This window comes from Oenanthe melanoleuca, chromosome 17 (genome assembly GCF_029582105.1).
Source record: "Oenanthe melanoleuca isolate GR-GAL-2019-014 chromosome 17, OMel1.0, whole genome shotgun sequence".
Taxonomy (NCBI): Eukaryota; Metazoa; Chordata; class Aves; order Passeriformes; family Muscicapidae; genus Oenanthe; species Oenanthe melanoleuca.
In genome coordinates, this window is record NC_079350.1 from 4,016,104 (window position 1) to 4,042,432 (window position 26,329).

Sequence of the window (26,329 nt, forward strand, 5' to 3'; positions counted from 1 at the left end):
AAGTTGTGGCTGGCCAGCTGCCAGATCTCGAGGCTATCAACTGGCTCCCAAAGTGTGGATGCTAATTAGCACTTCCCTTCTGTAAAAATTTCTGTTGCAAAGTCTGGGGAATCAGTGTTTGTACAGCCCCTGGCACGGCCAGACCGTGCTCACCATGGAGGTCTTGTACATCAATGCAAGACAGAAATACATTATAAAAACATTTTTCTCCTTCACAGGATTCTGATCTTTTAGAGTAAGCAAACCTCATGTTAAAATCCAAAAAAACAAGCTCTGGACTCTCACAAGGCTGCCCAAGCATTTGCTAAGTCCTTGTTATAACATTGTTTTTCCTTGCTTCTTATCCTGGGCTCGGCTCGGTGAGAATTGCTTTGACATCTCTCTGGGAAGCAAGGAGGATGTTTATTGCAGTACCTGAGGCCAGGCATTGAAACCAAAATGAATGGGCCAAGCAGAGAACCTCCATTGTTCATATTTCTGAGCAAGGATACAGTGACAAATTGCCAGGCAATGACGTTTGACCTGCACAAGTAATAAAAAGCTAAAATTGGTTGGGTTTTTTTAAAGCACAGCCCTTCAATATCTTCTGCAAGTGGTTCAAGCAACCTTGAAGAAAAACCCAACAGCAACCACAACACAGTTCTGTATTAAGTGATTTGATATAATAATTAAATAATTTAGTCTTAAGTAGACTCTTTAAAGATAAACTGTGTTTTTTTTCCCCTCACCTTCATTTCTTGTCATCACAGTGAGTGCTTTTCCTTTCAGATCTCTGCACAAGCTTTTGAACTGCGTGTAAAGTGTGCTGGAGCTGCTGGCAGTGATCAGTTTATTTGGGGAGCAATTAATTAAATGCAAGTGTTTCCCTCTGTATAGATTAAAGGAGATACCATCTCAAAAAGGGCAGATGTGCTGTGAAAACATTGATTATTCTCATCAGATGAGAGGGACAGAAAAGTATCAATAGGCTGGAACTGCTGATGAGAAAAGTTATTTCTTGGAAATGAGTTTTAGTGCCCAGGAAATGAATGCTGCAGGACAAAAGTCACACATCCCAATGGACAGAGACAGAGAGGGGCCTGCAGAAGGGTCCCTGCTGCCCCAGGAGTTTGACAGCTTGGGTGTCAAGAGCCAAGGAAGGTGGCAGGGGATGAGGCTGAGCCTCCTGAGACACGCTGAGCATCCTCTTGCCCAGGGCAGCTCTGCAGGGAGCAGGGACTGCAGAGCTCAGGGAGAGCTGTGCTCCCCTGCCACACCAGCCTGGGGCTGGGGACAGCCTCACGTCACCTGTGGTGGTGCTTCTGCACCTTGCCCACCTGCTAGAGGGGTAATGCCCCTCTAGGATTCAGGTTTTGTCCCAGATTTTGCATTTTCCAGCTCTGAAGGGTCATCACTACCCAAGCATTAAGGAAATCTTGTGAATCACCGCTGCTGAAAATCAGCACTTTGGGATGAGCTGTGGATGAGCTGAGGTTGTGCTGGAATGGGCATGGATTTGGGAAGAGGAGAGACATTCCCTGTTCTGCTCATAGAACCAAAACCAGCTGAAACCCCAGCACAGCTCCTGAAAAACAGAGCAGGGAACAAACTCATGTCACCCATGAAATACCCTGGGGGCTGTGTAGGATCAAACGGGGGTGCTGAGGGGTTTGCCTTGGCTTTGTCCCTGCACTGGGGATAGCAGGGGGATTCTCCTGTGCCAGCACCGGGGGTGAAGCTCTCTTGTCCAAACCAGCATTCACTGGTGGGTGACACGGCTCTGTGAGGGGTGACACGGCTCTGTGAGGGGGTGACACGGCTCTGTGAGGGGTGACATGGCTCTGTGAGGGGGTGACACAGCTCTGTAGGGGGGTGACATGGCTCTGTGAGGGGGTGACACGGCTTTGTGAGGGGTGACACGGCTCTGTGAGGGGGTGACACGGCTCTGTAAGGGGGTGACATGGCTCTGTGAGGGGTGACATGGCTCTGTGAGGGGTGACACGGCTCTGTGAGGGGTGACACGGCTCTGTGAGGGGGTGACACGGCTCTGTGAGGGATGACATGGCTCTGTAAGGGGTGACACGGCTCTGTGAGCGGTGACATGGCTCTGTGAGGGGGTGACACGGCTCTGTGAGGGGTGACACGGCTCTGTGAGGGGTGACACGTCTCTGTGAGGGGGTGACACGTCTCTGTGAGGGGTGGCACGGCTCTGTGAGGGGGTGACACGGCTCTGTGAGGGGTGACACGTCTCTGTGAGGGGTGACACGGCTCTGTGAGGGGGTGACACGGCTCTGTGAGGGGTGACACGGCTCTGTGAGGGGTGACACGGCTCTGTGAGGGGTGACATGGCTCTGTGAGGGGTGACACGGCTCTGTGAGGGGTGACATGGCTCTGTAAGGGGTGACACGGCTCTGTGAGGGGTGACACGGCTCTGTGAGGAGGTGACACGGCTCTGTGAGGGGTGACACGGCTCTGTGAGGGGTGACATGGCTCTGTAAGGGGGTGACACGGCTCTGTGAGGGGTGACATGGCTCTGTAAGGGGGTGACACGGCTCTGTAAGGGGGTGATGTGGCAAATAGAGAGGGTGAACTGGCTCTTTAAGGGGGTAATCCCAGTATGGAGAGGGTGACCACATTCTCTTGGGAGGTGATTTGGATATAGAAGGGGCAACCCCACTCTGTAGGGGTGTGATCCAGGTATAGAGAGGGGTGACCCCACTGTCTTGGGGGACGGCTGGGCTATAGAGGGGGTAACCCCACTCTGTTGGGGAGTGATCTCAGTATAGAGGGGGTGACCCCACTCTGCAGGCGGGTGATTTGGGTATAGAGGGGCTGACCCCACTCTCTTTGGGGGTGATTCCGGTATTGACGAGGTGACCCGGCTCTGTAGGGGATATAACGGGCTGACCTCTCTCTCTTTGAGGGGTGACTCTGGTATAAAGGGGGGTGGTCCGTGTCCGCAGCAGGATGACCCCTCTCTCTTTGTGGGTACCCCAGCTCTGCGGGCAGCACCGCTCTGCCCCTCCCGGGTACCAGCACGCCAGGCTGGGAGCGGGCAGCAGCCCCGCATCCTCCGGCGGCGCCGCATCGCGGGCTCGGCTCTGCCCGTGCGGGGCCGCCGGGGGGCTCGGGGGCTGCCGGGGGGCTCGGGGGTCGCTGCGGGGCTCGGGAGCCGCCGCGGGGCTCGGGGGCCGCCGCTCGGCCCGGCCCCGCTCCCGGCCCGTCATTGGCGGCCCGGCGGCGCTGGCAGCGGGGCGGGGAGGCGGGAGCGGCCCCCGCAGAGCCGCCGGCCCGGCCATGTGCCGACAGGGGTGGCTGCTGCCGGCTGCCTGCTCCGCTGCCGCCCGCCTCCTCAGCCTGCTTGCTGACGCTAATTTTTAATTTTTTTTTTTTTTTTATTTCATTTTTAAGATTTTTTTTTTAATTTTTTTTTTTTTTTTTTTAACACCGTTTATTTTGGTATTGATGCTCTCCTAGCGGGAGACTTCGGGAGACGCGGTCCTCACCTGAGCGAGCCGGCCCCATTCCCCCGTGTGAAGGTAAGCGGAGCGGGAGAAGGAGCCGGTGCGGGGGCTCCGCGGGACCCCCCCGGCTCTGCCGGGTCCCTTCTGCCCGTCTCTCCCAGCGCTGGGGTCTCTCGCGGTGTTTTTTCCCTGTTTGCTTCGCTCCCGCCCCCGCCGCCGCTTCCCGGTGCATCCGAACCTGCCGGGGATGCGGCTCCGGGGGAACCGGGGGATGCTGCGAGAAGGGAGCAGCACGGACAGCCGGGAGTGGGGCTGGGAAAGGCTTTGGAGGGGAGACACGGTGAGGAGGGACATGGAGAACTGCGCGGCATCCGCTGCCCCAGAGCTGCCCGGAGGGACCGGGCAAGTCCCGCCGCCTCAGACCTGCACGGGAAATACTGGGGTGCTCCAGGCTCGGTTTTCCCTCATCCCACACCTCCAAAGCCCGTGAGGGATGGCGTGAAAGCACCTTTCAGGGACGGAGTGGGAAAGCTGCCCCCATCCCATGCTTTTCCTGGGTGTGCAGGTCGTGTCCTTCTGTGCCCCAGGGACCCCTCGGTCCCCTTTGCACACTCAGTGTGGGGCTGGAACCGGGCTCTCTTCATTGTCTGGACATCTCACCTGGAGCCGTGTGATTCACTTTGTTTCCACCTCATGTGCTGGCCCCAAAGGATGTCAGAATCCCCTTCTCCATCCCAATGAGTTTGTAGGACACCCCAACCCTGGGTTAGGTAGCAAAGCATCCCGTTAGCTCCCACTCAGCAGAGCAGTGGTGATGGAGAGGGGTCCAGGAAGGTGACGGCACAGTCACCTGTGGGTTGTTTTTTTGTCACTCTGAATCCAGCAGCCATCAAGGTCTGTGCTCTCAGAGCCACACAGATGCTGTTCAGCACATTAAAGGTAGCCTGAGGGCTCAGGGGGGCTGTGGGAGGGAGAGAGAAATCCCCCAAGGGAAGGTGGCTTTTCATTTCCCCATATCGACCGCTTTCAGACAGGATTATTTATATTTGACATAACAGATCACCAAACTTGGGAGGCAGTGGGGGTGTGCTCACACTCATTAAGGTAGACAGTTTTCTGGCAGAATAAATTCAAGGTAAGAGAAGACAGCACTTTGAGGTTCAACAGATTGTCTTCCAGCCTGAAACGAGCAGCGAGATCAGCATAAAACCTAGATGGGAAAACTCTGCACTTCAGTCTGTCATGAGGTATAGCTGTCATTTTAGGGAACCTGGCGGGTTATCCCAATTTTTAGAGTGCAGATGGTTCTCCTGGGTGACTTCATTTGAGCAAAAGTACCCAGTAGGATGGGATTTTTAGTCATCACATCTTGTCTTCACTGAGGAAGCATCTAAATTATATCACTGTGAGGGAAAGCAGTTGACATGAATTGTGCATGAAGTGAGTGCCTGGACTATCCCACACCTGTACTGAGGCTCCTGCCCCATTGCAATGGCTTCTGAATAACTGGAGGTTCTCTGCAGTCTCTGTGGTTGATTTTCTTCTTGCCTGAAATGAGCAGAAAGGTGCATTAGGGGCTGTCAGTTGGTGAAAAGAGATTTTAAACACCTTAAAGACCATGCAGCTGTAATTAGAAGTGTAACCTCCTTGCTCTGCATGTCAGGATTTCTGTGCAGAATGATGACAGGACCTCTTAGGGAATGGTGATGGTGCTCAGGAGAGATAAAGAACTTCAACAAAATCCCCTGCAAAGCTACTGATGTTGATTTATCACCCCTCAGTACATTGGTTCTCTTTCAGAAGGGATGTGGGGATTTGAGGGGAAGGAAGGAAACAGCATTATTCCTTTCTGGTTTATTGCCAGCAGTCACAGACTGCAAACACAGGCAGCTCTGAAATACCTGTGCCTACCTGGGCACAAGGAGTTGCAGAACATTCCCAGTGTTCCTGCCTGTGTCCTCGCTGTTTTCCAGCACAGCCTGGTAGGTGGGTCTGGCTGTCACATCTCCTGACCCTTTTGCATTGAATCTGTGGCAATCCCTAAAACCTCGTGGAGGTGACACGAGAGTCGAGCCTGGAGCTTTGATACAGGGGCTTTTCTCTCTGAGAACGTGTTCAGCACTGGGTAAGGGACACTGCCCGTGGTTTATTGACCCAAGCCTTTCTAAATTCTTCTTTCAGCTTCCCCCTCTGAAGCTGAAGAACACCCCTGACCCTACAGCCATTCCTCAGCACCCCTTTAGGATCTGCAAAAGTTTTTCTGGGTGCCAGATTCAAAGAGATAAAGGTGCTCAATTCCCTCAGGCATTTATGTGCAGCCCAGAGAGCTTTGCTGCATCTCACAGCCTGGCACAGCCTGTGCCACTGACCTTTGGGATGTGTCCTCAGTGCCCAGCACGGGGCAAGGAGGGGTTTTGCAGCTGGCCAGGCTCCAGGGGATTTGCCTGACTCAGGTTTTTCGCTCTGGCTGTGCAGTGCTGGTGGAAGAAGCAGGGGTGGCTGGGTCCCTTGTCACTCGGGCTGTTCTGGTACCTGTGTGTGGGGTTGTCGTGGATATGGACAAGGACATGGCCAGGGAAGGGGTGCTGCATGCTGGCAGGGCTCCTGCATCACTGCTGGTGATGCAACTTGTGACATTGAAGAGGTGCAGGGAAGGGATGGAGCAGAGGTGGCAGCTCTTGGGGATGAACTTGCAGCTCATTCCCCATCTAAACTGTGTTTTCTCCCAGGTTGTTGTGCGTTATCTCCTCTCATGGTAGGATTGGTTCCCCTTTGCCTGAGCAAACAGCCTTTATCCCATCAGTGCAGATGGGCAGAGGGGTGGCAGATAGCTGCTGATGGGCTCTGACCCTCTCCAGCCTTTCAGCCACATTCAGCTCACAGCCAGGACCAACCCAGACAGGACTGGGACCTCTGGAACCTGCTAGAGCAGGCCTGGGCAGGGGGCAGCTGGAAAGTCTGAGGAACGAAATTAAAGGTCAGGATAATATTCTGTAATATCCCTGGACCTCTTTGTCCCTGGAAAGGTTAATAACAGCCTTGACCCCTTAATGGCAGCTCAGGGCAGCAGCAGCAGGGCCAGGCTCCATGCAGATGTGGTTCTCAAGGTGTCAGAGGCGTCACTGAGGGAGCACAGGACTTGATTTAGGCCAGGACCACAACAAGGATGATTTTACCTCATCCTGTGTGCCCAAGATTTCTCTCTGGAGCTGAGCATCAGCAGGGACAATGTTGGGTCCAGCACTCCCTCAGTGTGAGCTCCCCTTGGCAGGACAGGGAGTGGAGACAGGACATGAGCCAGGGCTGGCGAGTTCTGTCACCCTCTCACTTCAGACAGAGTTTTCTCTGCTCCTTGAACAATCCCCCGTGATGGCTCAGAGCTGACATTTAGCTCCACTCCCAATAATGGCACAGGATGAGCTGAGGCATCCCCAGGGCAGCCCAGCCCCTGCTCACCATCCCCAGCGCTTCTCCCCATCTCCCTCCTGCAGGACAAAACCCACCTGCAGCACACACCCCCCAGCATGGATGTTGTGAGTGTGCTGAGCTTCTCTGGACAGCAGCAGGGATATTTTCCTGAGCTGGAGGCTGGAAAACACGTGCCATTGTCCACCTGTGCATGAGCTGGAGGAGGGAGGGATGCAGCTCCTACCCGGGGCTGAGTCGAAGGTACACGCGGTTCTGCTGCCCTGGGAAATAACTCTGTGCTCCACAGCTTTTATCAAGGAGATGGAAACTTGTCATATTCTTTTTGCAACAATATCTGACATTATCCAAGCAATTTGCCTTTGGTGTGTTTCCAGAAATAGTTAGGCCTACGGTAGGCAGGGGTGACATCTGGATGCATTACTGCTGAGTTCAGAAACATTCAGTAAACAAGACAGGATCTATTGTTTAAAGGTTATTTCAAAAGGCTCCCAGCGACTTATCTGGCTGTGCAATGGTGGAAGCCTTAATGGCACTGTGGTAATTGCCTTTTCTGAAGGGTGTTTTAGAGGGAACTTACCCAAACCCCAAAAGTGAGGCTCAGCCTGTCCCAGCCAGGTGAGGGACCTGATCCAACCTAAAAATGTGAGGGGGTTTGCTTGTTATTTCAGTGCTGGTGGGATCAAACCTGGGAAGTGGCTGAAGGAAGGGCAGGCTGGGGGGCACAGGCAGGGGATGCAGGGGAGCTCACCAGCACTTCAACACTAAAAAAAGAGTTCTCAGATCAGCATAATAGGGCAGCAGGATTCACATCAGCAGGGAGGGCGAGAGAAAGAGCCCTCCCCGAGGCACTGAGGAGAAAACAAATGTCATTAGGCGTGGATGAAGCAGCACCTGAGCCGAGGGCGGGCGGCTCCGCAGGGAGAGGGGCTGGGGCTGGCGGGGGCTGAGCTCCGAGCCCAGCGGGGCCACAGCAGGAGCTCTGGGAGCCCACGCCTCTGTTCAGCACGTCAGAGCACGGAGCAGCCTCTCCAGCAAAGGAAGGAAGAGTGAATTCCTGCCAGGAGCCCAGGGCAGCTGTCCTGCCCTGCCCTGGCCCAGGTGCCAGGGGTGCTGCTCACGTGGAGGAAGGGGTGAGCTGTGGCTCTGCTGTCACTGCACATCTGCACTCGCTCCTGGCAGCAGCCACTGCTGGCTGCTCTGCTCAACCCCAGGGCAGGCAGAATTAATGGTCACTGATGATTTCCTGCCCCTCAGAGAGGAAATCATGTCATGAGCTCACATATCTTCCTGTTGCACCAGTGTTTTTCTCTGAGGGACACTGGGGTGAGTGAATTCCTCTCAGTGGAGCCCTGGAGCCAAGCAGAGGGCTCTGCCTGCAGCAGGACCATCCTGTCCCATGGCTCCAGCCCTGCTCTGCCTCACCTGGTGCTGCTGTGAGGCTGTGCCAGTGCTGCAGGGTCTCAGAGCTGGGGCACAGCTGGTGGGAGCTGTTTGGAGCTGCTCAGATCCCACACACCCAACCTGCTGCCCATCCCTCCCTTTCCCTTCTGTTCACCCACTGGTGCTCCAGCCCTGCCCTCCTGCTCCACAACCCCATCCTCTTCTTCCTCCCTTTCTGAGATAACAATCACAAAATCCTTAGGTGGTGAGATAACCATGGGAAACTGCCTGAAAAATAGGCTTTGGTGGAAAAGCGTTTTTTTCCCTTTGAATTGAAGTCCAGCTCAGGCTCTTTCAAGGCTGAGCTGCTTGGCCTCTCCTGGGGAGGGGATAAAGGAAATGATCTTGCTCAGCAGGAGACAGAGCCCTGGGCACCACCAGCTTTAGGTCTGGCTCTGAGGCCACACGTGGCTTTGCTCTAGGTATGAATTTATCACAGGCTCTGAGCTGCAGAAGCTCATAAGCTCATTACATTGGGGGAGCTGCAAGTGATGAGCAGGCCACACAGCTGGGATTTCCTCCCCTTCCTTCCCATCTTAGCAAACCTGGAGGAAAGGTCCTGTGTGGTTGCATTTTTTTCCTGTGCAGAGCTGTCCCTTGTTCCTGAAAGGATGGACCACGATGGACACGTGTGGCCTCTTGTAGTTCTGCCTTAAGCCAGCTCCTCTCCTTTCTCACTGAGTATTTGGGATTAAAGGGAGAAATCCGTCTGCATAAATGCCAATAAAGTGGGTGCCAGAGCAAGGGAACCCCCCAAATTTCTGGGTGATGGGGCTGCTTTGAAACTCTCTGGATTCCTTGTCTCCCCAGCCTCTCCCCAGTTCGGGTCATGTCAACTGAACGGGATCGAAATGCCTTGAGGTTCAAAGATTCACAGACTGATCACAGCAGAGAGATGTGGTGGAGTTTGTTGTGAAGGATGATCCAGAGGCTCTGTTGAGGCTGGGATTTGCTGTGCCCGGGAGCGAGGGGGATTTCACAGGGAAGCGCCAGACGAGTCCCCGGAGCGGCTTCCAAAATCACAGCTCTGCTGAAGCATCACTCACAGGCACGGCTTCCTGCGAGAAAAATAGCTTACCTACAGACAGCTTTCCTCATTTCTCCTCCAAATATTCCACCTTCGCTTCTCTGGGGTGTCTGGGTTCTCTGCTGGGAGGTGCTGTGCTGTTTGCCGGGGTGACCGGCAGGGACAGTGCGGTCCCGGCGCTGAGCCGCTCTTCGGGAACCCGCGTTCCTCCCGGCTCGGGCAGGGGCTTTGCTCGGGCTTTGCCGTGCGATTTGCATCTGGGCCCGGATCCATCACGGATCTTCCAGCCTGAGCTCTGGCAAACCATGAGCTCCCTCCTTTAGGTGCTGCCTGCCTTCCCGGCGAGGTGTCAGAGCTCCTGCAGCATCCCCGCGGGCAGGGATGCTCCTCCTGCCTCCCGCTTTTCCACCAGAGCACCGGATTGCACCGTGCCCTCTTCCCTTAATACAACCAACAGAGGAAATCCGAGTTATCGGGGAAAAGAGGAAGCATTTTGTGTTGATCCAAGCTGTTTCCCGGGGAGGAATTACAGCCTGGAGTGTTCCAGATGTGGCCGAGATGCGCGGCCTGGCTGTTGGGGATCTCTCCCCATCTCCTCCGCCAGTGATGCAGGGATTTGCAGGGATGCAGGCTCTCCTGTGGAAGGAGGTGTCTCGGTCTGATTGGTGTTTCCTGCTGGGAAGCTAAGCCCTGGAAAGATTAGCAATGGGATCTGGGGGAAAATAGCTCTGCTGTGAGAGTGGGAGTGGAGCTGGGAGGGGAAGGATAACGAGCGCTGATTTGCGTCTGTTGTTAGGAAAATTTAGTGGGTTTATTGTTATGTTACACAAAGGAGCAACTGGGGTAACAATTCAAACTTATGGCTGTCCCGTGGGCTTCTTGTGTGACTTTCTCCTTGTGCAAACAGCGACAGGCAGCTCTGCCAGGAGAGCAGAGCCAGCCCCACTTCCACATCCAAAATGCAGTGAAATGCCTGAGAGGTGCTTCTCAAAGCCCTCCAGGTGATGTCTCCAATCCAGCTGTCACCAAAGCCATTTTCTGAGTGACTGTGCCAGAGTTAAGGTCCACACAGAGCAGGGAATGTGCTCCTGGCTGGGGGGTTGGACTTGGTGACCTTTAAAGGTCCCTTCCCACCCAAACCAGTCTGTGATTCCAGCACTGAGCTCGGGCATGAGCTCCTGGGTTTCTCCTCTTTGCACCAGGGTGAGAAGCTGTGGCTGCCTCTGGATCTCTGGAAGTGTCCAAGGCCAGCTTGGACAGGGCTAGGAGCAGCCTGGGATGGTGGAAGGTGTCCCTGACCATGGCAGGGGGTGGGATAAGAGGGGATTTAAGGTCCCTCCCAACCCATTCCAGTCTGGGATTCTGTGATCCCCTATGACCAGCACTGGATGTGACATCCCATGGGCAGGCCCAGCCCCCAAAATAAAGACAAGCACAATGAATATTAGACAGTTCCAGATGATTTTTTCTGATTTGCAACACTTCAGCTTTGCTGTTTTCTCGAGAGTTATTCCTGATTCTCACAGAAGCTCGTGGGAGCAGATTCAGCCCACAGAAAGTGGAGTTTTCTTAGTTGCACCTATTTTCCCTTGTGTTTCTGGCACCACATCTTTGTTTATGTTGTATTTTTGAAGAAAACAATGCAGGTTACAGAAAACACAAAACAGTGCTACCAATTTCTGAGAAAACAAGCACTGATCTGACCTGGTTTCTAGGTACCATTATAAATATTATGTATTGTTGAGTGTTCAAATTGGCAGGCAAAGGGTTAGCCTTTAAAACACTGTCTGATTGATTGGTAGTAAATATAGAGTGTGAAGATTTCTGGGCAGATCTGTTGACTGCAGAGGATTAGAGTTGCTCAGCCCCAGGGATGCATAAAACTGGCACACACTGCTGCTGGAGTTTTGCTCGAAAAGAGAAGAGTCCCAAAAATTAATACAGGTTTGCCAGGACCTGAAATGAAAAGGGCTTTGTTTGATTGGGTTGTTAACATCAGCTTATAACCCAGATATCACAGGCTTGTGCAATTCCATGATAATCCAAATTAAATAGACCAGAAGCAGCATTGAAGCACCCTGGGCTCCCACACACTCCATTCTCTCTTCTGTCAGCTCCAGGAGCAGTGGCAGCCAGGCTGGAAGGATTTTTTAAGCAGGCCCATGGTTTGGGACAGCAGTGAATGTATTCCTGATTCCCAGAGATTTCTGCTCTGAGCTTTCCAAAGGGGCATCTCCTGCAGGAGCAGCTCCCCTGCACGTTTTGAGGGGCTCTTCTGTGCCAAGGGGCACTCCCAGGCACTGGGCAGGGAAGGTGCTCACACTTGTACAGCTCTGGGTTTCCTAAGACTCAAACTTGAGCAGTCTGTCTGGTTTGCAAGGAGGCAGGATGGTAATGAAGGGCTCCCTGGGGGAGGTGGTGCCTGGAGAGCTCAGAAAATCAGCATCAGTTCAGGGAAGGTTTTGCTGATTTGGTTCTGGGCTCCCAGTCCATCCCAGTCCAGCTCAGAAAATCAGCATTTTGCTGATTTAGCTCAGAGTTCCCAGTCCAGCACATGAACTCTGTTATTTCACAGCAGAACATTCCTGCTTCCCAAGGAGTTCCAACAACCGTGTCCAGGTTGAACTCAGGGCAAGGGGAGGAAGCTGAAATCCAGCTGGGATTTGGGGGTGCAGTGTGAGCCTCCTCCTGCTTTCCAGGCTGGGTGGATCATTTCTGGGGGCTTCAGAGCCCTGACCTCTCCTGGGAGTGCTGTGGGTGGGATTCAGGGCTTGGCTTTCCCAGAGAAGAGCCCTGGCATTTTCTGGTTCTTTAAGGTGCTGCCAGTCAGCAGGTGAGAGGAATGATGGATTTGTCTTTACAAACGAGCTGTGGATAGATAAAACTAGCACTGAGAGATAAAAGAAACAATGGGAAGGATTCCATTGATTGATGAATGGAAAAAAAAAGATTTTTGCCTTTACAAACAAAGTGTAGGTTTTCTGATAAATCAAATTGGATAGTGAAAGATGAAAGAAGCAACGGGGAAAAAATATGAATTCTATAAGAATTAAAAATTAAAAGGGAGGGTTGTACATGAGAGGGGAATCTCAGGTATCAGGTGTTTTGGGAAGTCTGTGCTTCTCAAGTACTTCAGCCAATGGGGAAAGAGAGAGGGAAATTGGGATAAAAAGGAGGCTGCATCCTCTAAAAGCTTGAGACACCCCAGGGGAATGCCCCATGGCCTCTCCCTGTATTGGAATAAAGCAAAAAGGACTCCTCTGTCTCCTTTTTGGACATAAACCCCTGGTGTTTGTGGATTATTCTTGCTGACACGAGGAGGGGAGGAGCTGCAGCACCAGCACTGAGCTGATCACATCCATCCTTCCCACATCTCCTGCCTCACTTTCCCACTTTCTGGTGCCCGTGGCAGCATCTCTGTGGCTGCTGGGCACAGCAGGGAGGTGGGGATGAGGATCAGGAGCCATTCCTGGCCCTCCAGGGCCCTCCAGGGCCCTCCAGGAGTCATTTCAAAGGCAGGGCTGGTGTCGTCCCCGTGCTGACAAGAGGCAAGAAGATCCTCACACGTGTTCTGCTTTTGGGAAGATGCTGTCCCTGGGAACAGTCAATATTTCAAACATTTGATCCCAGCAGTTCCCAGCCCACATGGGCTTGAGCAGAGCAATTTGTGTAAAGGTTTTTCTCTGTTGCTTTATTCTCCCAATGAGGGTTTTCAGCTGAGTTGTGTGAGTTCCTTTATCTTTTCTGCTTTTTCACTTGTCATTTTGTTGTTGTGGAGTTTTTGTTTTGTTGTTTTGTTTGTTGTTTTTTTGTTTTTTTTTTTTTTTTTTCTCTGAGTTAAATTTTTCCCTCTCTCATCTCCCAGGAAAAGCTGTAACAAAATTAAGGTGAGGAAAAAAGGGAAAATTTACTGGAACTGGTTCATGGTGAGTTGCCAAGATTCTGAAAATTACCCTCTCAGACGGTCTGTATTAATTCCCTGATGCAGCAATGACAAATCCTTATTAAAGAGGATAACATAAGGAGATTTTTCTGCCTGTGGAGAAACTCCAGGGTGCAAGCAGTGAGGCAGCCCATCTCCCTCTTGCTCATGATCCTCCCCAGGGGAGGCTGGACGGGGCTTGGGGTGGTGAAAGGTGTCCCTCCAGCCCAAAGCAGTGGAGTTCTGTGATCCCTTTGTGGATGCATGTGTGGCAGTGCTGACCCCAGCCCTGAGTGGGTGAATCACACAGTGCACAGGGGGAGCTGTGCTGTGGGCAGTGAACGCCCTGAGCCTCTGCCCTCCCCTGAGCTCCCTGAGCTCCCTGGCACACAGGGATTTCAGTGCAGCAGGTTTGGCCTCTGTCCCTGCCTGAAACCAGCTCTGTCACCGTGTGAGAGTGAGGGGCTGCTGCCCTCCCCTCCCTGCTCTGCCCTGCCCCAGCAGTGTGCCAGACTCCAGTGCTCTGCATTTCTGTGTTATTGCCAAGACCCCGAGCTCCCCCTCTCTTCTGTGCTCATGCAGCAGGCTGCCTTGCTGGGCTGGAGTGGGAAACCACTCAAAAACCACTCAGCTTGTGCCTCATTACAGGGCCTGAGCTGGAGCCTCCACCAGAGCCACGCAAAGCTGTAGCTATGGAAACTCCCAGCCCTTTTTTCTGCTTGGTTTTTATTTTTTTTTTTTTTTTTTTGAGAGCAGCAGTGGATGTCTCTTTGGAGATCCCAGGCAGGGCTGCCTGCAGCACCCAGGGAGTCCCCTGGTGTCACACTGCAAGCACAGAGCCAGGTCTGTGTCCCCAGGGCAGGGGAGGGGGCTGAGGAGGGAAAAGTGGATTGCATGGAAAGCCAGATCCCAGGGGAGCTCAGGGATGCAGGGGAGCAGTGTGATGCTGATGGAGACTCACCAGCTGCCAGACACCCACCCACAGCTGGCAGGGCTGGCCAGGGACACGGGGTGCTACTCCATGGGTTGGTGCCTGGGTCTAGGATGACCCTGGAGCTCTCAGGGTTTATTTTATTTTATTTTATTTTATTTTATTTTATTTTATTTTATTTTATGTTTTATATTATATTTTAATTTTATTATTATATTATATTATATTATATTATATTATATTATATTATATTATATTATATTATATTATATTATATTTTTATATTATTTTATATTATATTTTTATTTTGTTTTATATTTTATTCTATGCTTTATATTTTATATTTTATTGTTCATTTTCTTTTATTTTAGTCTACGTTTTATATTTCATTTTATATTATAATTTTTATTTTATTGTTTTATTGTATTTTATTTTATTCTATGTTGTATATTTTATTTTTATTTTATTTTATTTTATTTTATTTTATTTTATTTTATTTTATTTTATGTTGTATATTTATATAATATTTTATTTTATTTTATTTTATTTTATTTTATTTTATTTTATTTTATTTTATTTTATGTTGTATATTTATATAATATAATATTTTATTTTATTTTATTTTGTTTTATTTTGTTTTATTTTATTTTGTATATTTATATTTCATTTTTTATTTTATTCTATGTTGTATATTTATATAATTTTTATTTTATTTTATTTTATTTTATTCATTTTATTTTATTTAAGAGCTCCCTGGATCCCAGCCTGGATCCATGACTCCTGAGCAAAGGGAACAAGATGTGCAGCTTTCAAAGACTTTAATCTGCTGAGGCTCTTCCCTTGGTGTGAGCTGTTCACACCCCCTGGAAATGCAGAGCTGGTGCATTTCCTGCTTACCGGGATGTTCGATGTTCGCTGAGCTGCCCTTGCTCCCCGGCCGATCGATGGCTCAGCATCGATGGCTCCTTCCCCTCCCGAATCTCGGGGTCATCCTCCCCAAAAACCCTCTGGAGGCTGGAGCTGCTCCCACTCGCTGCTCACCCAGGGCTGCCCAGGTGGGAGCCACTAAACTGGGAATGGGCTGGAATCTGGTGGGTTTCAGGCAAAATCCGGCTCCAAAAGCAGAGCTGGGACCAGTTTCCTGTCTGAAAAATGGGGGCTGGAGTGGCAACAATGCACCTTGTCAGGTATGGCACTGCCAGGGCCAGAGAGCCACAGTCCTGGGGTGAGCCAGAGATCCTGGGGTGAGACAGATCCTGGGGTGAGACAGATCCTGGGGTGAGCCAGAGATCCTGGGGTGAGACAGATCCTGGGGTGAGACAGATCCTGGGGTGAGCCAGAGATCCTGGGGTGAGCCAGAGATCCTGGGGTGAGACAGAGATCCTGGGGTGAGCCAGATCCTGGGGTGAGCCAGATCCTGGGGTGAGACAGAAATCCTGGGGTGAGACAGAGATCCTGGGGTGAGCCAGATCCTGGGGTGAGACAGAAATCCTGGGGTGAGCCAGAGATCCTGGGGTGAGCCAGAGATCCTGGGGTGAGACAGAGATCCTGGGGTGAGACAGATCCTGGGGTGAGACCGAGATCCTGGGATGAGCCAGGGTCCTGGGATGAGCCATGAAACCCCGTTCCCGAGGCATTTCCTGGGAGATGGGATGCAGGAATGTCACTGTGAGCTGTTGGTGTCAGACAGCAGCTCTTGGAGCAGCAGCTTCTGGTGTTCAGTGTGAGGAGCTTCCAAAACCCACGTGAACGGAGCAATTCTGGGAAGAGTCACTCTTTCAGAAGAACAAATTCCTTTTTCTCTGCTTTTGGTGCATTGGTGCAGCAGCCTTTTCTGACAATTAAGGCTTTTTGATCTCTCTGGCCTTTCCAGGGGGCTGCAGTGAGCTCTGCTGTGAGATTGTGGAGAGTGAGCACTGCCTGTTGGGTGAATGCAGCAGGAAAAAGCCCTCATCAGGAGGAAGGTTTATATTTGGCTCTCAATGAGCTTTTCAGGTTGGCCAAGGAACGTTTCCAGCCTGCTGGAAGAAGACCCTGGGTGCTCTCCACTCCCTGACCTTTTCCCCACCCAGCAGCACCTTATCTCCATCTGCTGATTCCCAAACCTGCTCTCTTTAATGCTTAATATCTTAAGCTGCCTAAGCCATAACTCAAGAGGTGATTAAATGATGCAGGGTGGAAGGACAGCACATCTTTCTTTTATCTTTTTTTTTTTTTTTTTTTTTTTTTTTTTTTTTTTTTTTTTTTTGTAAGGAGTTTAGACTGCTTATGTGTGTTTGGGATTATGGCCTGCTTCCCAGCTGATGGATGGAAATAATTCCTGGTGCTTAAGCAGAGTGGGATTGTTTGGGCAGTGAAAGGTGGGACTGGGGAGGATAAAACCCTCTGGAGTGGTTTGACAGCAGTTCTAGAATAAAGACAGAGCCTGGCTGGTTGTGAACTCTCACTGTGGCAGCTCAGACCTGGGGTGAGTCCATCACTGCTGCTCCAGCTCCTTGGGCCTGGCTTTTTGGATTTGCCTGTCCTCACTGGCATCCCTCTGTCCAGCATCCCTGCCATCATCACCATCTCTCTCAATGCCACCAGCATTCCTCTCGATGTCTCCAGTGCCCCTGCAGATGCTTTAAGGCAGAGCAGAGTGGGCACTTCCTCCATGCTGAATGCCCCAGTCACCTTCCCCAGCCACTTTGGGATGAGGACAGCAGCAGCTTCAGGATGTCCCCTGGAGGGGACATTCCCAAGGGCAGCACACAGGTGATTCAGCGTTTCCCCTGCCCTCCCCAGCAGCACAGCCTCTCTCCATGGAGCATCTGCAGTCACTGAATTCCTGCCTGGCATTGTGCTTAGTCAGCCTTCACAGCACTTTGATGAGCTGTGCAAATATTATTTCTGTGAGGCGTGATTTGCTTGTGCTAAATGCCATTAGTGCTCATTACTGCAGAGCACACATTGCCTGAGGGGCAACCCCTGGATCCAAGGAAACCTTCTCAAGTGTGCTGGGAACTCAGCTAATTTCTGCTTTAAAAACTGCTGGGAGAGGATCCCTGATTCTGACATGAACTTCTGCCTTGTTTTTAAGCTTCAGGAAACCCCAGAGTTTGGAGTGGCTCTTGCTCAGTGGATCTCTGGAATAGCCAGAGCCTCCTCTGCTGGGTTTGCTGTCACACAGGAATCCAGCCTGGCTGTCTGGAAGTTGTAGGGGTCACACCTGATGGCCTCTAAAGGTCCCTTTGACCCAAGATACGGTTCTGTGACAGGGACACCTGCAGAGGTGTGTATACAGCATGTCCTTGATATTTGGAAAAAGCAACAACACAGAGTTGTTGGACTGACACATGATATTTAACAAAACACTTGTCATTATAAAATTTGGGGGGTTAACTCTCTGTAATACCATTTTTATATGTGGTTATATGGAATTATAGTAGGAGCAGGCAGAAGGAGCAGCTCAGTGTGACCCATTTCCCACCCCAGCCCTGCCCTGGGAGCACTGGGGGAGATTTCCTGGCTGTGAAGGGCTGAGCTGAGAATGGGCAGAAAGGAGAGGAACAGTCCCTGGTCCCTCCAGCCCTCTGGAGTGGTTAACTGTGAGTTCTAATTGATGCAGACATGGGGGATACACTCCTGAATCAGTCCATCTGTGATCCTGATGTACCTCCAGCCTCAGCTCTCCCTGTCTGGGCACTAAAACCCTCCCTGAGCACGGTGCTGTCCTGCCCTCAGCCATCCCCAGGTGTCCCTGAGCCCTGCCCAAGCCTGGGGGAGGCTGGCATCCTGTTCTGCAGAGCTGAGCACTATTCCAGCAATGATAAATAATTGATCAGGCACTGGGGATCATTTCCAATGTGGGGTTTGTGCTCATCGTGGGAGCTGAAGCATCAGGGGCTGTCCCAGCTGCAGGAGGGATGGGGGGGTTTGTGGGGGTCTCTCACAGGAGTCTGAGCTGGGGGTTACCCCTCTGCCAGTGCCAGTGCCCTCTGTAATTTGCTTTAAGTCAGGTAAAGGCTCTAAGGCCACCAGAAGGGGACAGGTGGATGTGGAATATTTTGTTCTCTGTTCTGTTTGCTCTTCAAAGCCCGTGACAGTGTTACAGGCACCTCCCAGCTGGTGGAGCCCTCTCTGGTGTGCCACAGGCTGGCAAAATTCCCTTTTTTCCAGGGATCATCAACAGTGGTACCTTTCAGGGTGGGGAAAGCCCCTCCTGAGTGCCGAGCTGCTCTGCCTGGGGCAGTGTCTGAGCACAGTCCTGGTGCATGGATGCAGGTGGGAATATGGGGCTGCTGGCATCTCTGAGCTATCTCCAGCACCCAGGAGGACCCATGTGCTGTGGATGAGCCTGGGAATTTGTGAGTAGCACTCTCCCAAAAGGGCACAACAGAGAGTGAAGTGCCCTCTGCTCATAAAATATTCACAAACCCTTTGGAGCACCGAGTGCCTGGAGATGGCATTTCCCATGGGGACAGCACTGGGGCTGGGATGGGCAAGCAGGGAACGAAGAGATGTTGAGGAGTGCCCAGGTGGCCTTGCCAAAGCCAGGGGTCTGCAGTGGCCCAGCCCCCAGGTGCCCTTCCCCAGCCCAGCCCCCAGGCAGGGATGGACAGGGAGCACACAGGACTGATGCAGGCTCTCTGGTTAAAGTGTTTTTCCTATGGAAAGCCACGTTCCTGCCTGTGTTTCTGGCAGCTGCCCTGTCCTCTGGCTCTGGTGATGCAAAGGCTTCTGCTGGCACCTTGCCTGGCCATTCCCAGAGCCCAGCTCTTATTCATTGACTGGGTAGGATTACAGGAGCTGGGGGAAATGCACGAGCAAGGCTGGATTTGCCACCAAGCTGGAGTTGGCTCCTGGTTTATTTGCTGCCTTCCCACCTCCCAGTGTCTTTCCTTCACACCAAAGCTCTCTGGGCAGAGCTGTGGCACTTAGGGAGCTCCAGGGTGGCAGCAGAGGAGTCTAAGCCAGGCTTATCCTGAACTTTACAGCATCAAGGGCTCAGATCCAGTCTGGACAGTTTATTACAGTGGGATTTCTTGTTATTCTGATTGAAGGTCCTGAATGCAGTCTGCACCCAGCTGTGGGACAGAAGGCAGCCAGGCCCTGTGGTACCTTGGACAGCCAGCACTGCTCACCTGATTCCTGGATCATGCTGAGCTCTTGTTCTTCCTTCTGAGGCAGGGCCTGATCAGTGTCAGCATCAGGATCTGTGGATGAGCTGGGAATTGGCTGCATTGCCCACCCAGGGCAAGACCTGCAGTGCTCCTGCAGTGCACACAGGATCAGGCTCATGCTGACCCCAGCATGCCCAGTTTCCACACAGGACATCAGTGTCCCCAAGCTCACCATCCCCCGAGGTCTCTCCCTTGGGTCTTTGCCCTGGGGTGACCCACCAGCCTGGGTGAGGGGCAGCCTGGGGGCTGTGCCAGGGTCAGTGCCCCTCTTGGGGCCCTCCCACACACAGCAGTGCTCAGTGCAGAAAGAGCTGTGCAAGCACAGAGCAGGGCAGGGATGTGCAGAGCAGAGCCAAGACAGGCAGGATGGTGTCGCTTCAGGACACGGTGCTGGCCTCCCCTGCTCCCTGCAGAGGGTGGGATGGGTGTTTCTCCTGTTTTTTCTCCTTTCCTTTCCCCATCTCGGCTGTTTGGAAGAGCTGAGCCCTGCACAAACTGTGAACAAGGTCTCATGCTGAGGTTTGAGCTGTGTCCCTTGAGCAGGGGGTGTTTGTGCCTGTGTTTATCCCTGGGCACTGGGCAGGATCAGTCCTGCCAGCACTCCTGTCTGTGCTGCCAGCTGGCATTTTGTACCAGTCTGGCTGTTCTGTCTGAATCTCCAGCTCCTGCAGACAGGTGAATAAGGGCAGTTCCCACATTTTGTGTTGAATCCAGGGCTGTGCTGCCTCTGGCTGCAGAGGAAGCAGCTCCCAGGGCTGCTGTACAGAGGGACAAGTTTGGGATGCAGCTCTTTGCATGTAAGACACGATCTCCTTGTGCAGGCACAGCTTCAGCAGGACCAGCAATCCCTTTTTTTAACCACTTGTCATGGCAGCACCTCCAGCTGGTGCAAAACTCTTTGGAGTGACTTTGCTGCCCTGCAGATGGGAGTTGGGGTGGGATGGGACAGCTGAAAGCCTCATTCATTTAATTATCCAGAAGATTATTCTTAATACCTGCAAACTCTAAAAGCTGGTTTAGCTGGGTGCTTAGAGGAGCCTTGGGGGGGAAAAAGGGTTCCTTTTTTTTTTTTTTTTTTTTTTTTTTTTTCGTTAGGGTTAGGGTTAGGGTTAGGGTTAGGGTTAGGGTTAGGGTTAGGGTCTCCTTTTCCATCCCCAGGTCTCCTTCCCTCCCAGCTGCAGCAGGCAAGATCAGGCCAGTCCACAGGAGCCCTCCATCCTCCAGACCTGGAGCTGAGCTTTTGGGAGCCAGATATTTGCTGGAGCCCTGGGCTGGGCTGAGCTCAGCCCCCCCAGCTGCTCTGAAGCCTTCCTCCCACGCCTGCTCCCCAGAGGCAGGGGCTGCACCGAGCCAGGCACAGCTGTGAGCAGCCTCTCCCCACCCTGGGCACCCACGGTGGTCCAGGGGCCGTGCTCAGGATGCTGGGGAGGTGGAAAGAGGAGGATTTCTCATCCCAGCCCTTCTCCTCCCATTCTCTGTTGGTCATGAGAAGGTTCCTTCCTGGGGAGGGAAGGGCAGCTCCTCATGGCAGTGCCCAAGGGAAGACAGGAGCAGAGGCTGAGGCAGACCCAGCCCTTAGTGAACAGTTCAGCCTCAAAATCCACATCCCCAGCCTGGGCAGGGATGTACAGGAGCAGGCAAGTGTCACAGGGTTGTGTCTAAAACTAAACAGCTCCTGCAGGACCTGGGAATTGTGGAATGGTTTTGGTTTGTAGCAGCACAACCTGTCCTTTTCACTCTGAGAAAGGAGAAATCTTGCACCAAGCCCTGCATGTTCCAGTAACCCCAGAGTCACCATCCCCTGTCACCCCATGGCACTGGGGACCACATTCCTACAGCAAAGGGCTGCTGGGCTGGGGGCAAACAGCCTGTGTGGGGTTATAGCCCCCTGCAGCCCTTCCTGCTGCTGGCAGGGATGGATGGTGTGCTGGGGGCTGAATTTGGATGGGTTCAGACATCCTGGGTAGCTGGAGGGCTCCTAAGGCTGGAGGGAGGATTTGGGATCTCTTGGGACTGAGTCCCCCGTGCCTGCTCCTGCATACCTTCTCCAAGACCACAGCAGAGCTGCAAAGCACTTCCTTTTACCAGGATATTTATTGCTAAATATATGAATCTGGGAGCCTGTGGAGCGTGAAATTAGGAACAAATGTAAAAAGGAGGTCTAGACAGGAATTGTTCAGCTTATGGGCCTCTGCATGCTCTGCTTTCCTCCCCCTTTGCACGCTGGAGGGTTTAAAGCTTCCAGGTATGCGGCTTTAATCAGAGAAGTATGTTTGGGGAGGGGAAAAGGGAGAAATGCAAATGGTGCAGCTCCGGAGGGCAGCGGCGGCGATGCCGCGTCTGGCTGGGCGCGGCTGGGCAGCGATTGGAAATTGGCTCAGAGCAGCCCTGGCTTGTGCCCCGGGGCTTTAATTAATGGGTGGGAAAGCGGGAGAGCCCTGCCTGGCGGAGCTCAGCCTGCCTCCCCCCATCCTGATGCTCTGTGATGGGTCCATCCCCGAGACCCCGCAGCGTGCGGTGGCCACCGCAGGGCCAGGCTCCTGTCCCAGCCCTTGGATTGCGATGGCAGCAGCAGGGGACACAGGGATGGGCATTTCCAGCTGGCACCTGGCGCCTCCATCCTTTAAACAGCAGCCAGAATTCCTAAATCACTGATAACATCGCTTGCAAACCCTTCCCGTGGCTGTGCTGCTCCCTCTGAGCGTTTTCCCCGAGGGATGAGGGCAGGATTTTGGCCGGTGTGAGAAGCCCTGGAGCCATCAGGATAAACTCCCTTCCCTTCTCCCGAGCTGTTCAGCAGCAACATTAAACGTGACACTGCTTTATCCATTCAGCACTCACCCAACTTTAGCAGGACGTTAAGTGCCTGAAAATACGGCCAGGGTTTGTTTTCTTTGGAAGCAGGTTAATCCCTGACAGATACAGTTGCTGAAGTAATTTGGGGCTTGGGGTGGCTGGTTTTTGGTTTAACCTGATAGCAGGAGCTGGGAGCCAGCTTTGTTAAAGCACTTGTAGGGTAGGTGGTCAGGGTATGATTTCTCCTTTAATTCATGTCACTCCTCCTGTTCCCAGCCTGAACTAAAAGGTTTCTGGAGGTTTTTTGGTGCCAGTTTTAGTGCCAGTGTCTCATAGCTGCTGGCAGGTGTGAGCAGGCAGGTTCCATGTCTCCCCAGCATCCTTCATTGGACAAAAAGCCTTATCCTGGGGTGGAGAGCAATTCCAGGCCTGCCATGAGCCTCCAAGGGAGGGATGCTGAGAGCAAGTCCTGTGCTGGTGATGCAGGTGCTGTGCATGATACACAACATGTGGTGAGCCCAGCAGGGACAGGGACAGGGACAGGGACAGGGACAGGGACAGGGACCTTGTGCTGCTCCCAGTGCTGCACCAGCTCCCAAGGGGCATTCCAGAGAGAGAAGGGTGCTGGTGCTACCCCAAAACACAAGCAGGGTGGCTGAGCTGAGCCACAGCATCTCTGTGATGTCAAATGCCCTGTCTCCTAGCCACAGCTCACCTGGGGCTGTCAAGCATCACCCTGGGGTGCCCCCACAGCCCCCCAGCACTGTGGCTTGGCTGTGTGGAGGATCCTGGTGCCTTGGACACATCCTGCTCTCAGGGAGGGCAGCCCCCCACTCCCTGCAGTCCTTAAAGCCTCCCTTATCAGCTCCACGTTACTCCAAATTAAAATACCACATTGTTTTCGTGGGGAAAATGGATTATAGGCTCAGAGAAAAATGAGTGCAGATCAGAAATCCTTATTGCAAGGCTCCTTCTCCCATCACTGGAGTTTTCTGCCACCAGGTAGGAGCTGGGAGAGTGCCCTTGGTGCCTGGTGCTATTTCCCTTGGCTCCCCATCCTGAAGGCAGAACAGACAGATGGGACCCCAGAGCTGCTTCTCACTCAACCTCTCACCTACTGCATGAAGTTTTTTAAACCTTTGCACCTGCAAGTTGGCATTTTAGGGGGGATGGAGACTCCTTGGTGACTTTCCACAGTTCCCAGTTCAGGGTCCTGACCTGATTCTGCCCTTCAGAGCCCTCCTGGTTTTTAACCCACTTCAAAGAGAGTTTGGGGCTCTGCAGCCCAACCCCTCACGCCGTGCACTCGATTTTGCAGCTGTTAATGGAGAAGAGGGCGGATGACAGCCGGGACCGTGGTCATCACAGGTGGAATATTAGCGACTGTCATTCTACTCTGTATCATCGCCGTCCTCTGCTACTGTAGGCTCCAGGTAAGGCTGGGGGTGCTGCAGGGGGGAGGGCTGATGGGCTGGGGGCTTTTGGGGTGCCAGCTGAGCCCCTCCCTTTTCAGTACTACTGCTGCAAGAAGGATGAGTCCGAGGAGGACGAGGAGGAGCCCGACTTCGCCGTGCACTCGCACATCCCTCCGCTGCACTGCAACCGCAACGTAGTTCTGACCAACGGCCCCTCCATCTACTCCTCATCCCCCTTCGCCAAAAAACCCGCCCAGGGCCGCCCCAGCTGCCCCAGCTGTGCTCCCTATGAGCCTTCCACCTCTTTTCTCCAAGAGCCCCCAACCTCTTTTCTCCAAGATCCTCCCACCTCCTTTCTCCAAGAGCCCCCAACCTCTTTCCTCCAAGAGCCCCCAACCTCTTTCCTCCAAGAGCCCCCAACCTCTTTCCTGCAGGAGCCCCCCACCTTCTTCCTGCAGGAGCCCCCCGAGGATCTGCACAACGGGGGTGACAGGGTGAGCTACAAGACAGTGAGCCAGGAGGATCTGGCACTGCCAGTGTCCAACCTGCAGGCGCTGAACCCCAACCGGCTCTCGGCCATGCGGGAGGCGTTCTCCCGCAGCCGCAGCATCAGCACCGATGTGTGAGCTGGGAGCTGAGAGGTGTGTGGTGGGAGGTGGGAGGTGCCCACCCACCCCTCAGCATCCCCCCGGGGTTTTGGACAGCGGGAAGGACTGGTTGGAATTGGTGGTGGGGTTTTGTAAAGGGAAACAAACAAACAAACAAACAAACAAAACACACAAAAAGTGAATGTATTCCTACAGGCTGGAGGTGTAAAGGGGGAGCAGAGCAACCCCAAAGGGGTGCAGCTGGAACAGGAGGCTTCCTACTGCTGTGTTGCTTTGCTTTCTTTTTTTTCTTTTATAAGAGGATTTTGATATTGAGCATCCTTTTCTACGGAGGAGTTGCCCCTCCTCAGCATTCGGCCAGGGGATGACGGGGCTCATGGGTGGCTGAAAATGGCTCGAGCTGCAGGTCAGCAGCAGCTGCTGGCACAACCTTGGGGCCCCGGGGTGCACTCACGTGCTCTCACACACCCCAAAATGTCCTCTAGCAAAGCAAGGCTGTCACTGCCCACCCCTGTGGCAGCCTGTGCTGTGCTGCTCGCTGCTGCAGCCACGGGAGTGTGTGCACAGCCCTGCACCGTTCCCAGCCCAGCACACTCCTCCAGCCAGGTGTTAATGCCCAGCTACAGCCAGGCACAGACCCCTCAGGGTTAGGGTGGTGGCTGGGCCTGGCCCTGGAGCCCCCCAGAGTGGCCTCATGAGGGAGCTGGGCTGGGGGTGCAGAGCTGCTGCATTGCTCAGCCATGGGAATAACTCACAGCACACTTTGGGGTGGAGGAGTGTGGATAATCAGCATCCCTGCTCCAAGTAATGCCATCCACAACTTCTGACTGAGGGCTCCGTGGCACAGGGGTCACCATGGGTGTGCCCACCCCTTGCATGCACAGTTTTACATACGTTTATCTGTCTGGGAGGGGTTTTTTAAACAAAAAAAAAAAAAATTCAAAAGACACTTTTCACCCATCCAGGATAGTGTCAAAACGCTTTTAAATTTCACCAAAACTTCCAATTTGCATTTTCCATTGACCACTTCCATGGCCTGGCTGTGGCACCAGCTCTGTCCCACGCTGGATCCAGCAGGGACAGCCCTGGCAGAGCAGCAGGCACAGAGCTGCTCCCCAGGCGTGTCCCTGTGCACCAGCTGTGCTGCAGAGGAGCCCTTGGGGTTACTCAGAGATTTAGGAGAGGAGCTGCAGCACTGAGGGGCCTCCTGCCCCTCTGACCTCACCACACTCCATGTGACAGAGCACCCTGCTTCTCCTGGACTGGGCATTATTCAGGTTAAAAGCATCACCTGGGCATGGCTGGCGAGGATGGACTGGCTGCACAGAGACTCTGATGGCCTCAAAGAGGAATTTTCCTTTCCTAAAGATGCTCTGGGAAGCAGCAGCCGTGGCTCCAGCCCCCTGGGCTCATGGACACTGTTTGCAGCCCAGCTGGGTATTTTACTTCGAACCACGAGGGCTTTTAATTCCACAGGAAACCTTTTGAAGTACAAGTCAGTCTTTGCAAATGAGTATCTTGGATTTTCTGGGGGGGTTCTGTTTGGGGTGGGGAGGGCTGGGGTTTGTTTCATACGTGTTTAATATTCCAGGCTTGGTCCCTGTGGCCCAGCACAATCCCTCTGCTCCAGAGGGATGCAGCCACTGAGACCATTCTGCCATGTACAGTTCTCACTGGGGTTTGTTTCCCTGCCTTGAGCCCTTCTCTTCCCCTTTTTTGTGATTTTCTCCTACCCAACCATCCTTTCCTCCCTTTTTTCCTTGTTTCTTTCCCTTGTAGCTTGGAAATATCAGCAAACAGTTGGCTTTCCCTCACCTGGTGATCTGTTGTACAGAACTTTGGGAATCTCAGATGGGGGAGGGAAAGAGTCAAAAAAGAAAAAAAAAATTGAAAGTAAATAAATTACTTTGACATGGGTTTTGAGGTTTGTTTTTCTTTCTTTGCGCCTGCATGTGCAAATTTGGGGTGGTGTTTGCAAAGCTCTCAGGAGCTCCCTGCTGCTGAGGGAGTGATGCAGCAGCACTGGGGGTGCACACAGAAGTTTGGGAATGCTAAAGAGCCTTTGGTTCAGTGTCTGGGATTCACAGCAGTAAAAACAGAGCAATAATCCCTTGGGAGCTCAAAAAGGCCCTTTTCTTACTGGCACCACGTGAAAT

General features: G+C 52.7%; 1 protein-coding gene across 1 annotated transcript; it reads left to right on the top strand.

Moving 5' to 3' along the window:
• The first annotated feature begins 3,231 nt into the window (after positions 1–3,231).
• FAM163B (family with sequence similarity 163 member B) lies at positions 3,232–26,091 on the top strand. The gene is made up of 3 exons (XM_056505519.1): positions 3,232–3,518; positions 23,469–23,583; positions 23,664–26,091. Exons 2-3 carry the CDS (start codon positions 23,491–23,493, stop codon positions 24,189–24,191), a joined length of 621 nt encoding a protein of 206 aa, XP_056361494.1. The 5' UTR covers positions 3,232–3,518; positions 23,469–23,490; the 3' UTR covers positions 24,192–26,091.
• The last annotated feature ends 238 nt before the right edge of the window (positions 26,092–26,329 follow it).

Excerpts from the sequence above, each read along its gene's own strand:
- FAM163B (XM_056505519.1), top strand. The coding sequence starts at position 23,491 with ATGACAGCCGGGACCGTGGTCATCACAGGTGGAATATTAGCGACTGTC. Across the intron at positions 23,584-23,663 it reads TCTGCTACTGTAGGCTCCAG|TACTACTGCTGCAAGAAGGA; the intron begins GTAAGGCTGGGG and ends CTCCCTTTTCAG.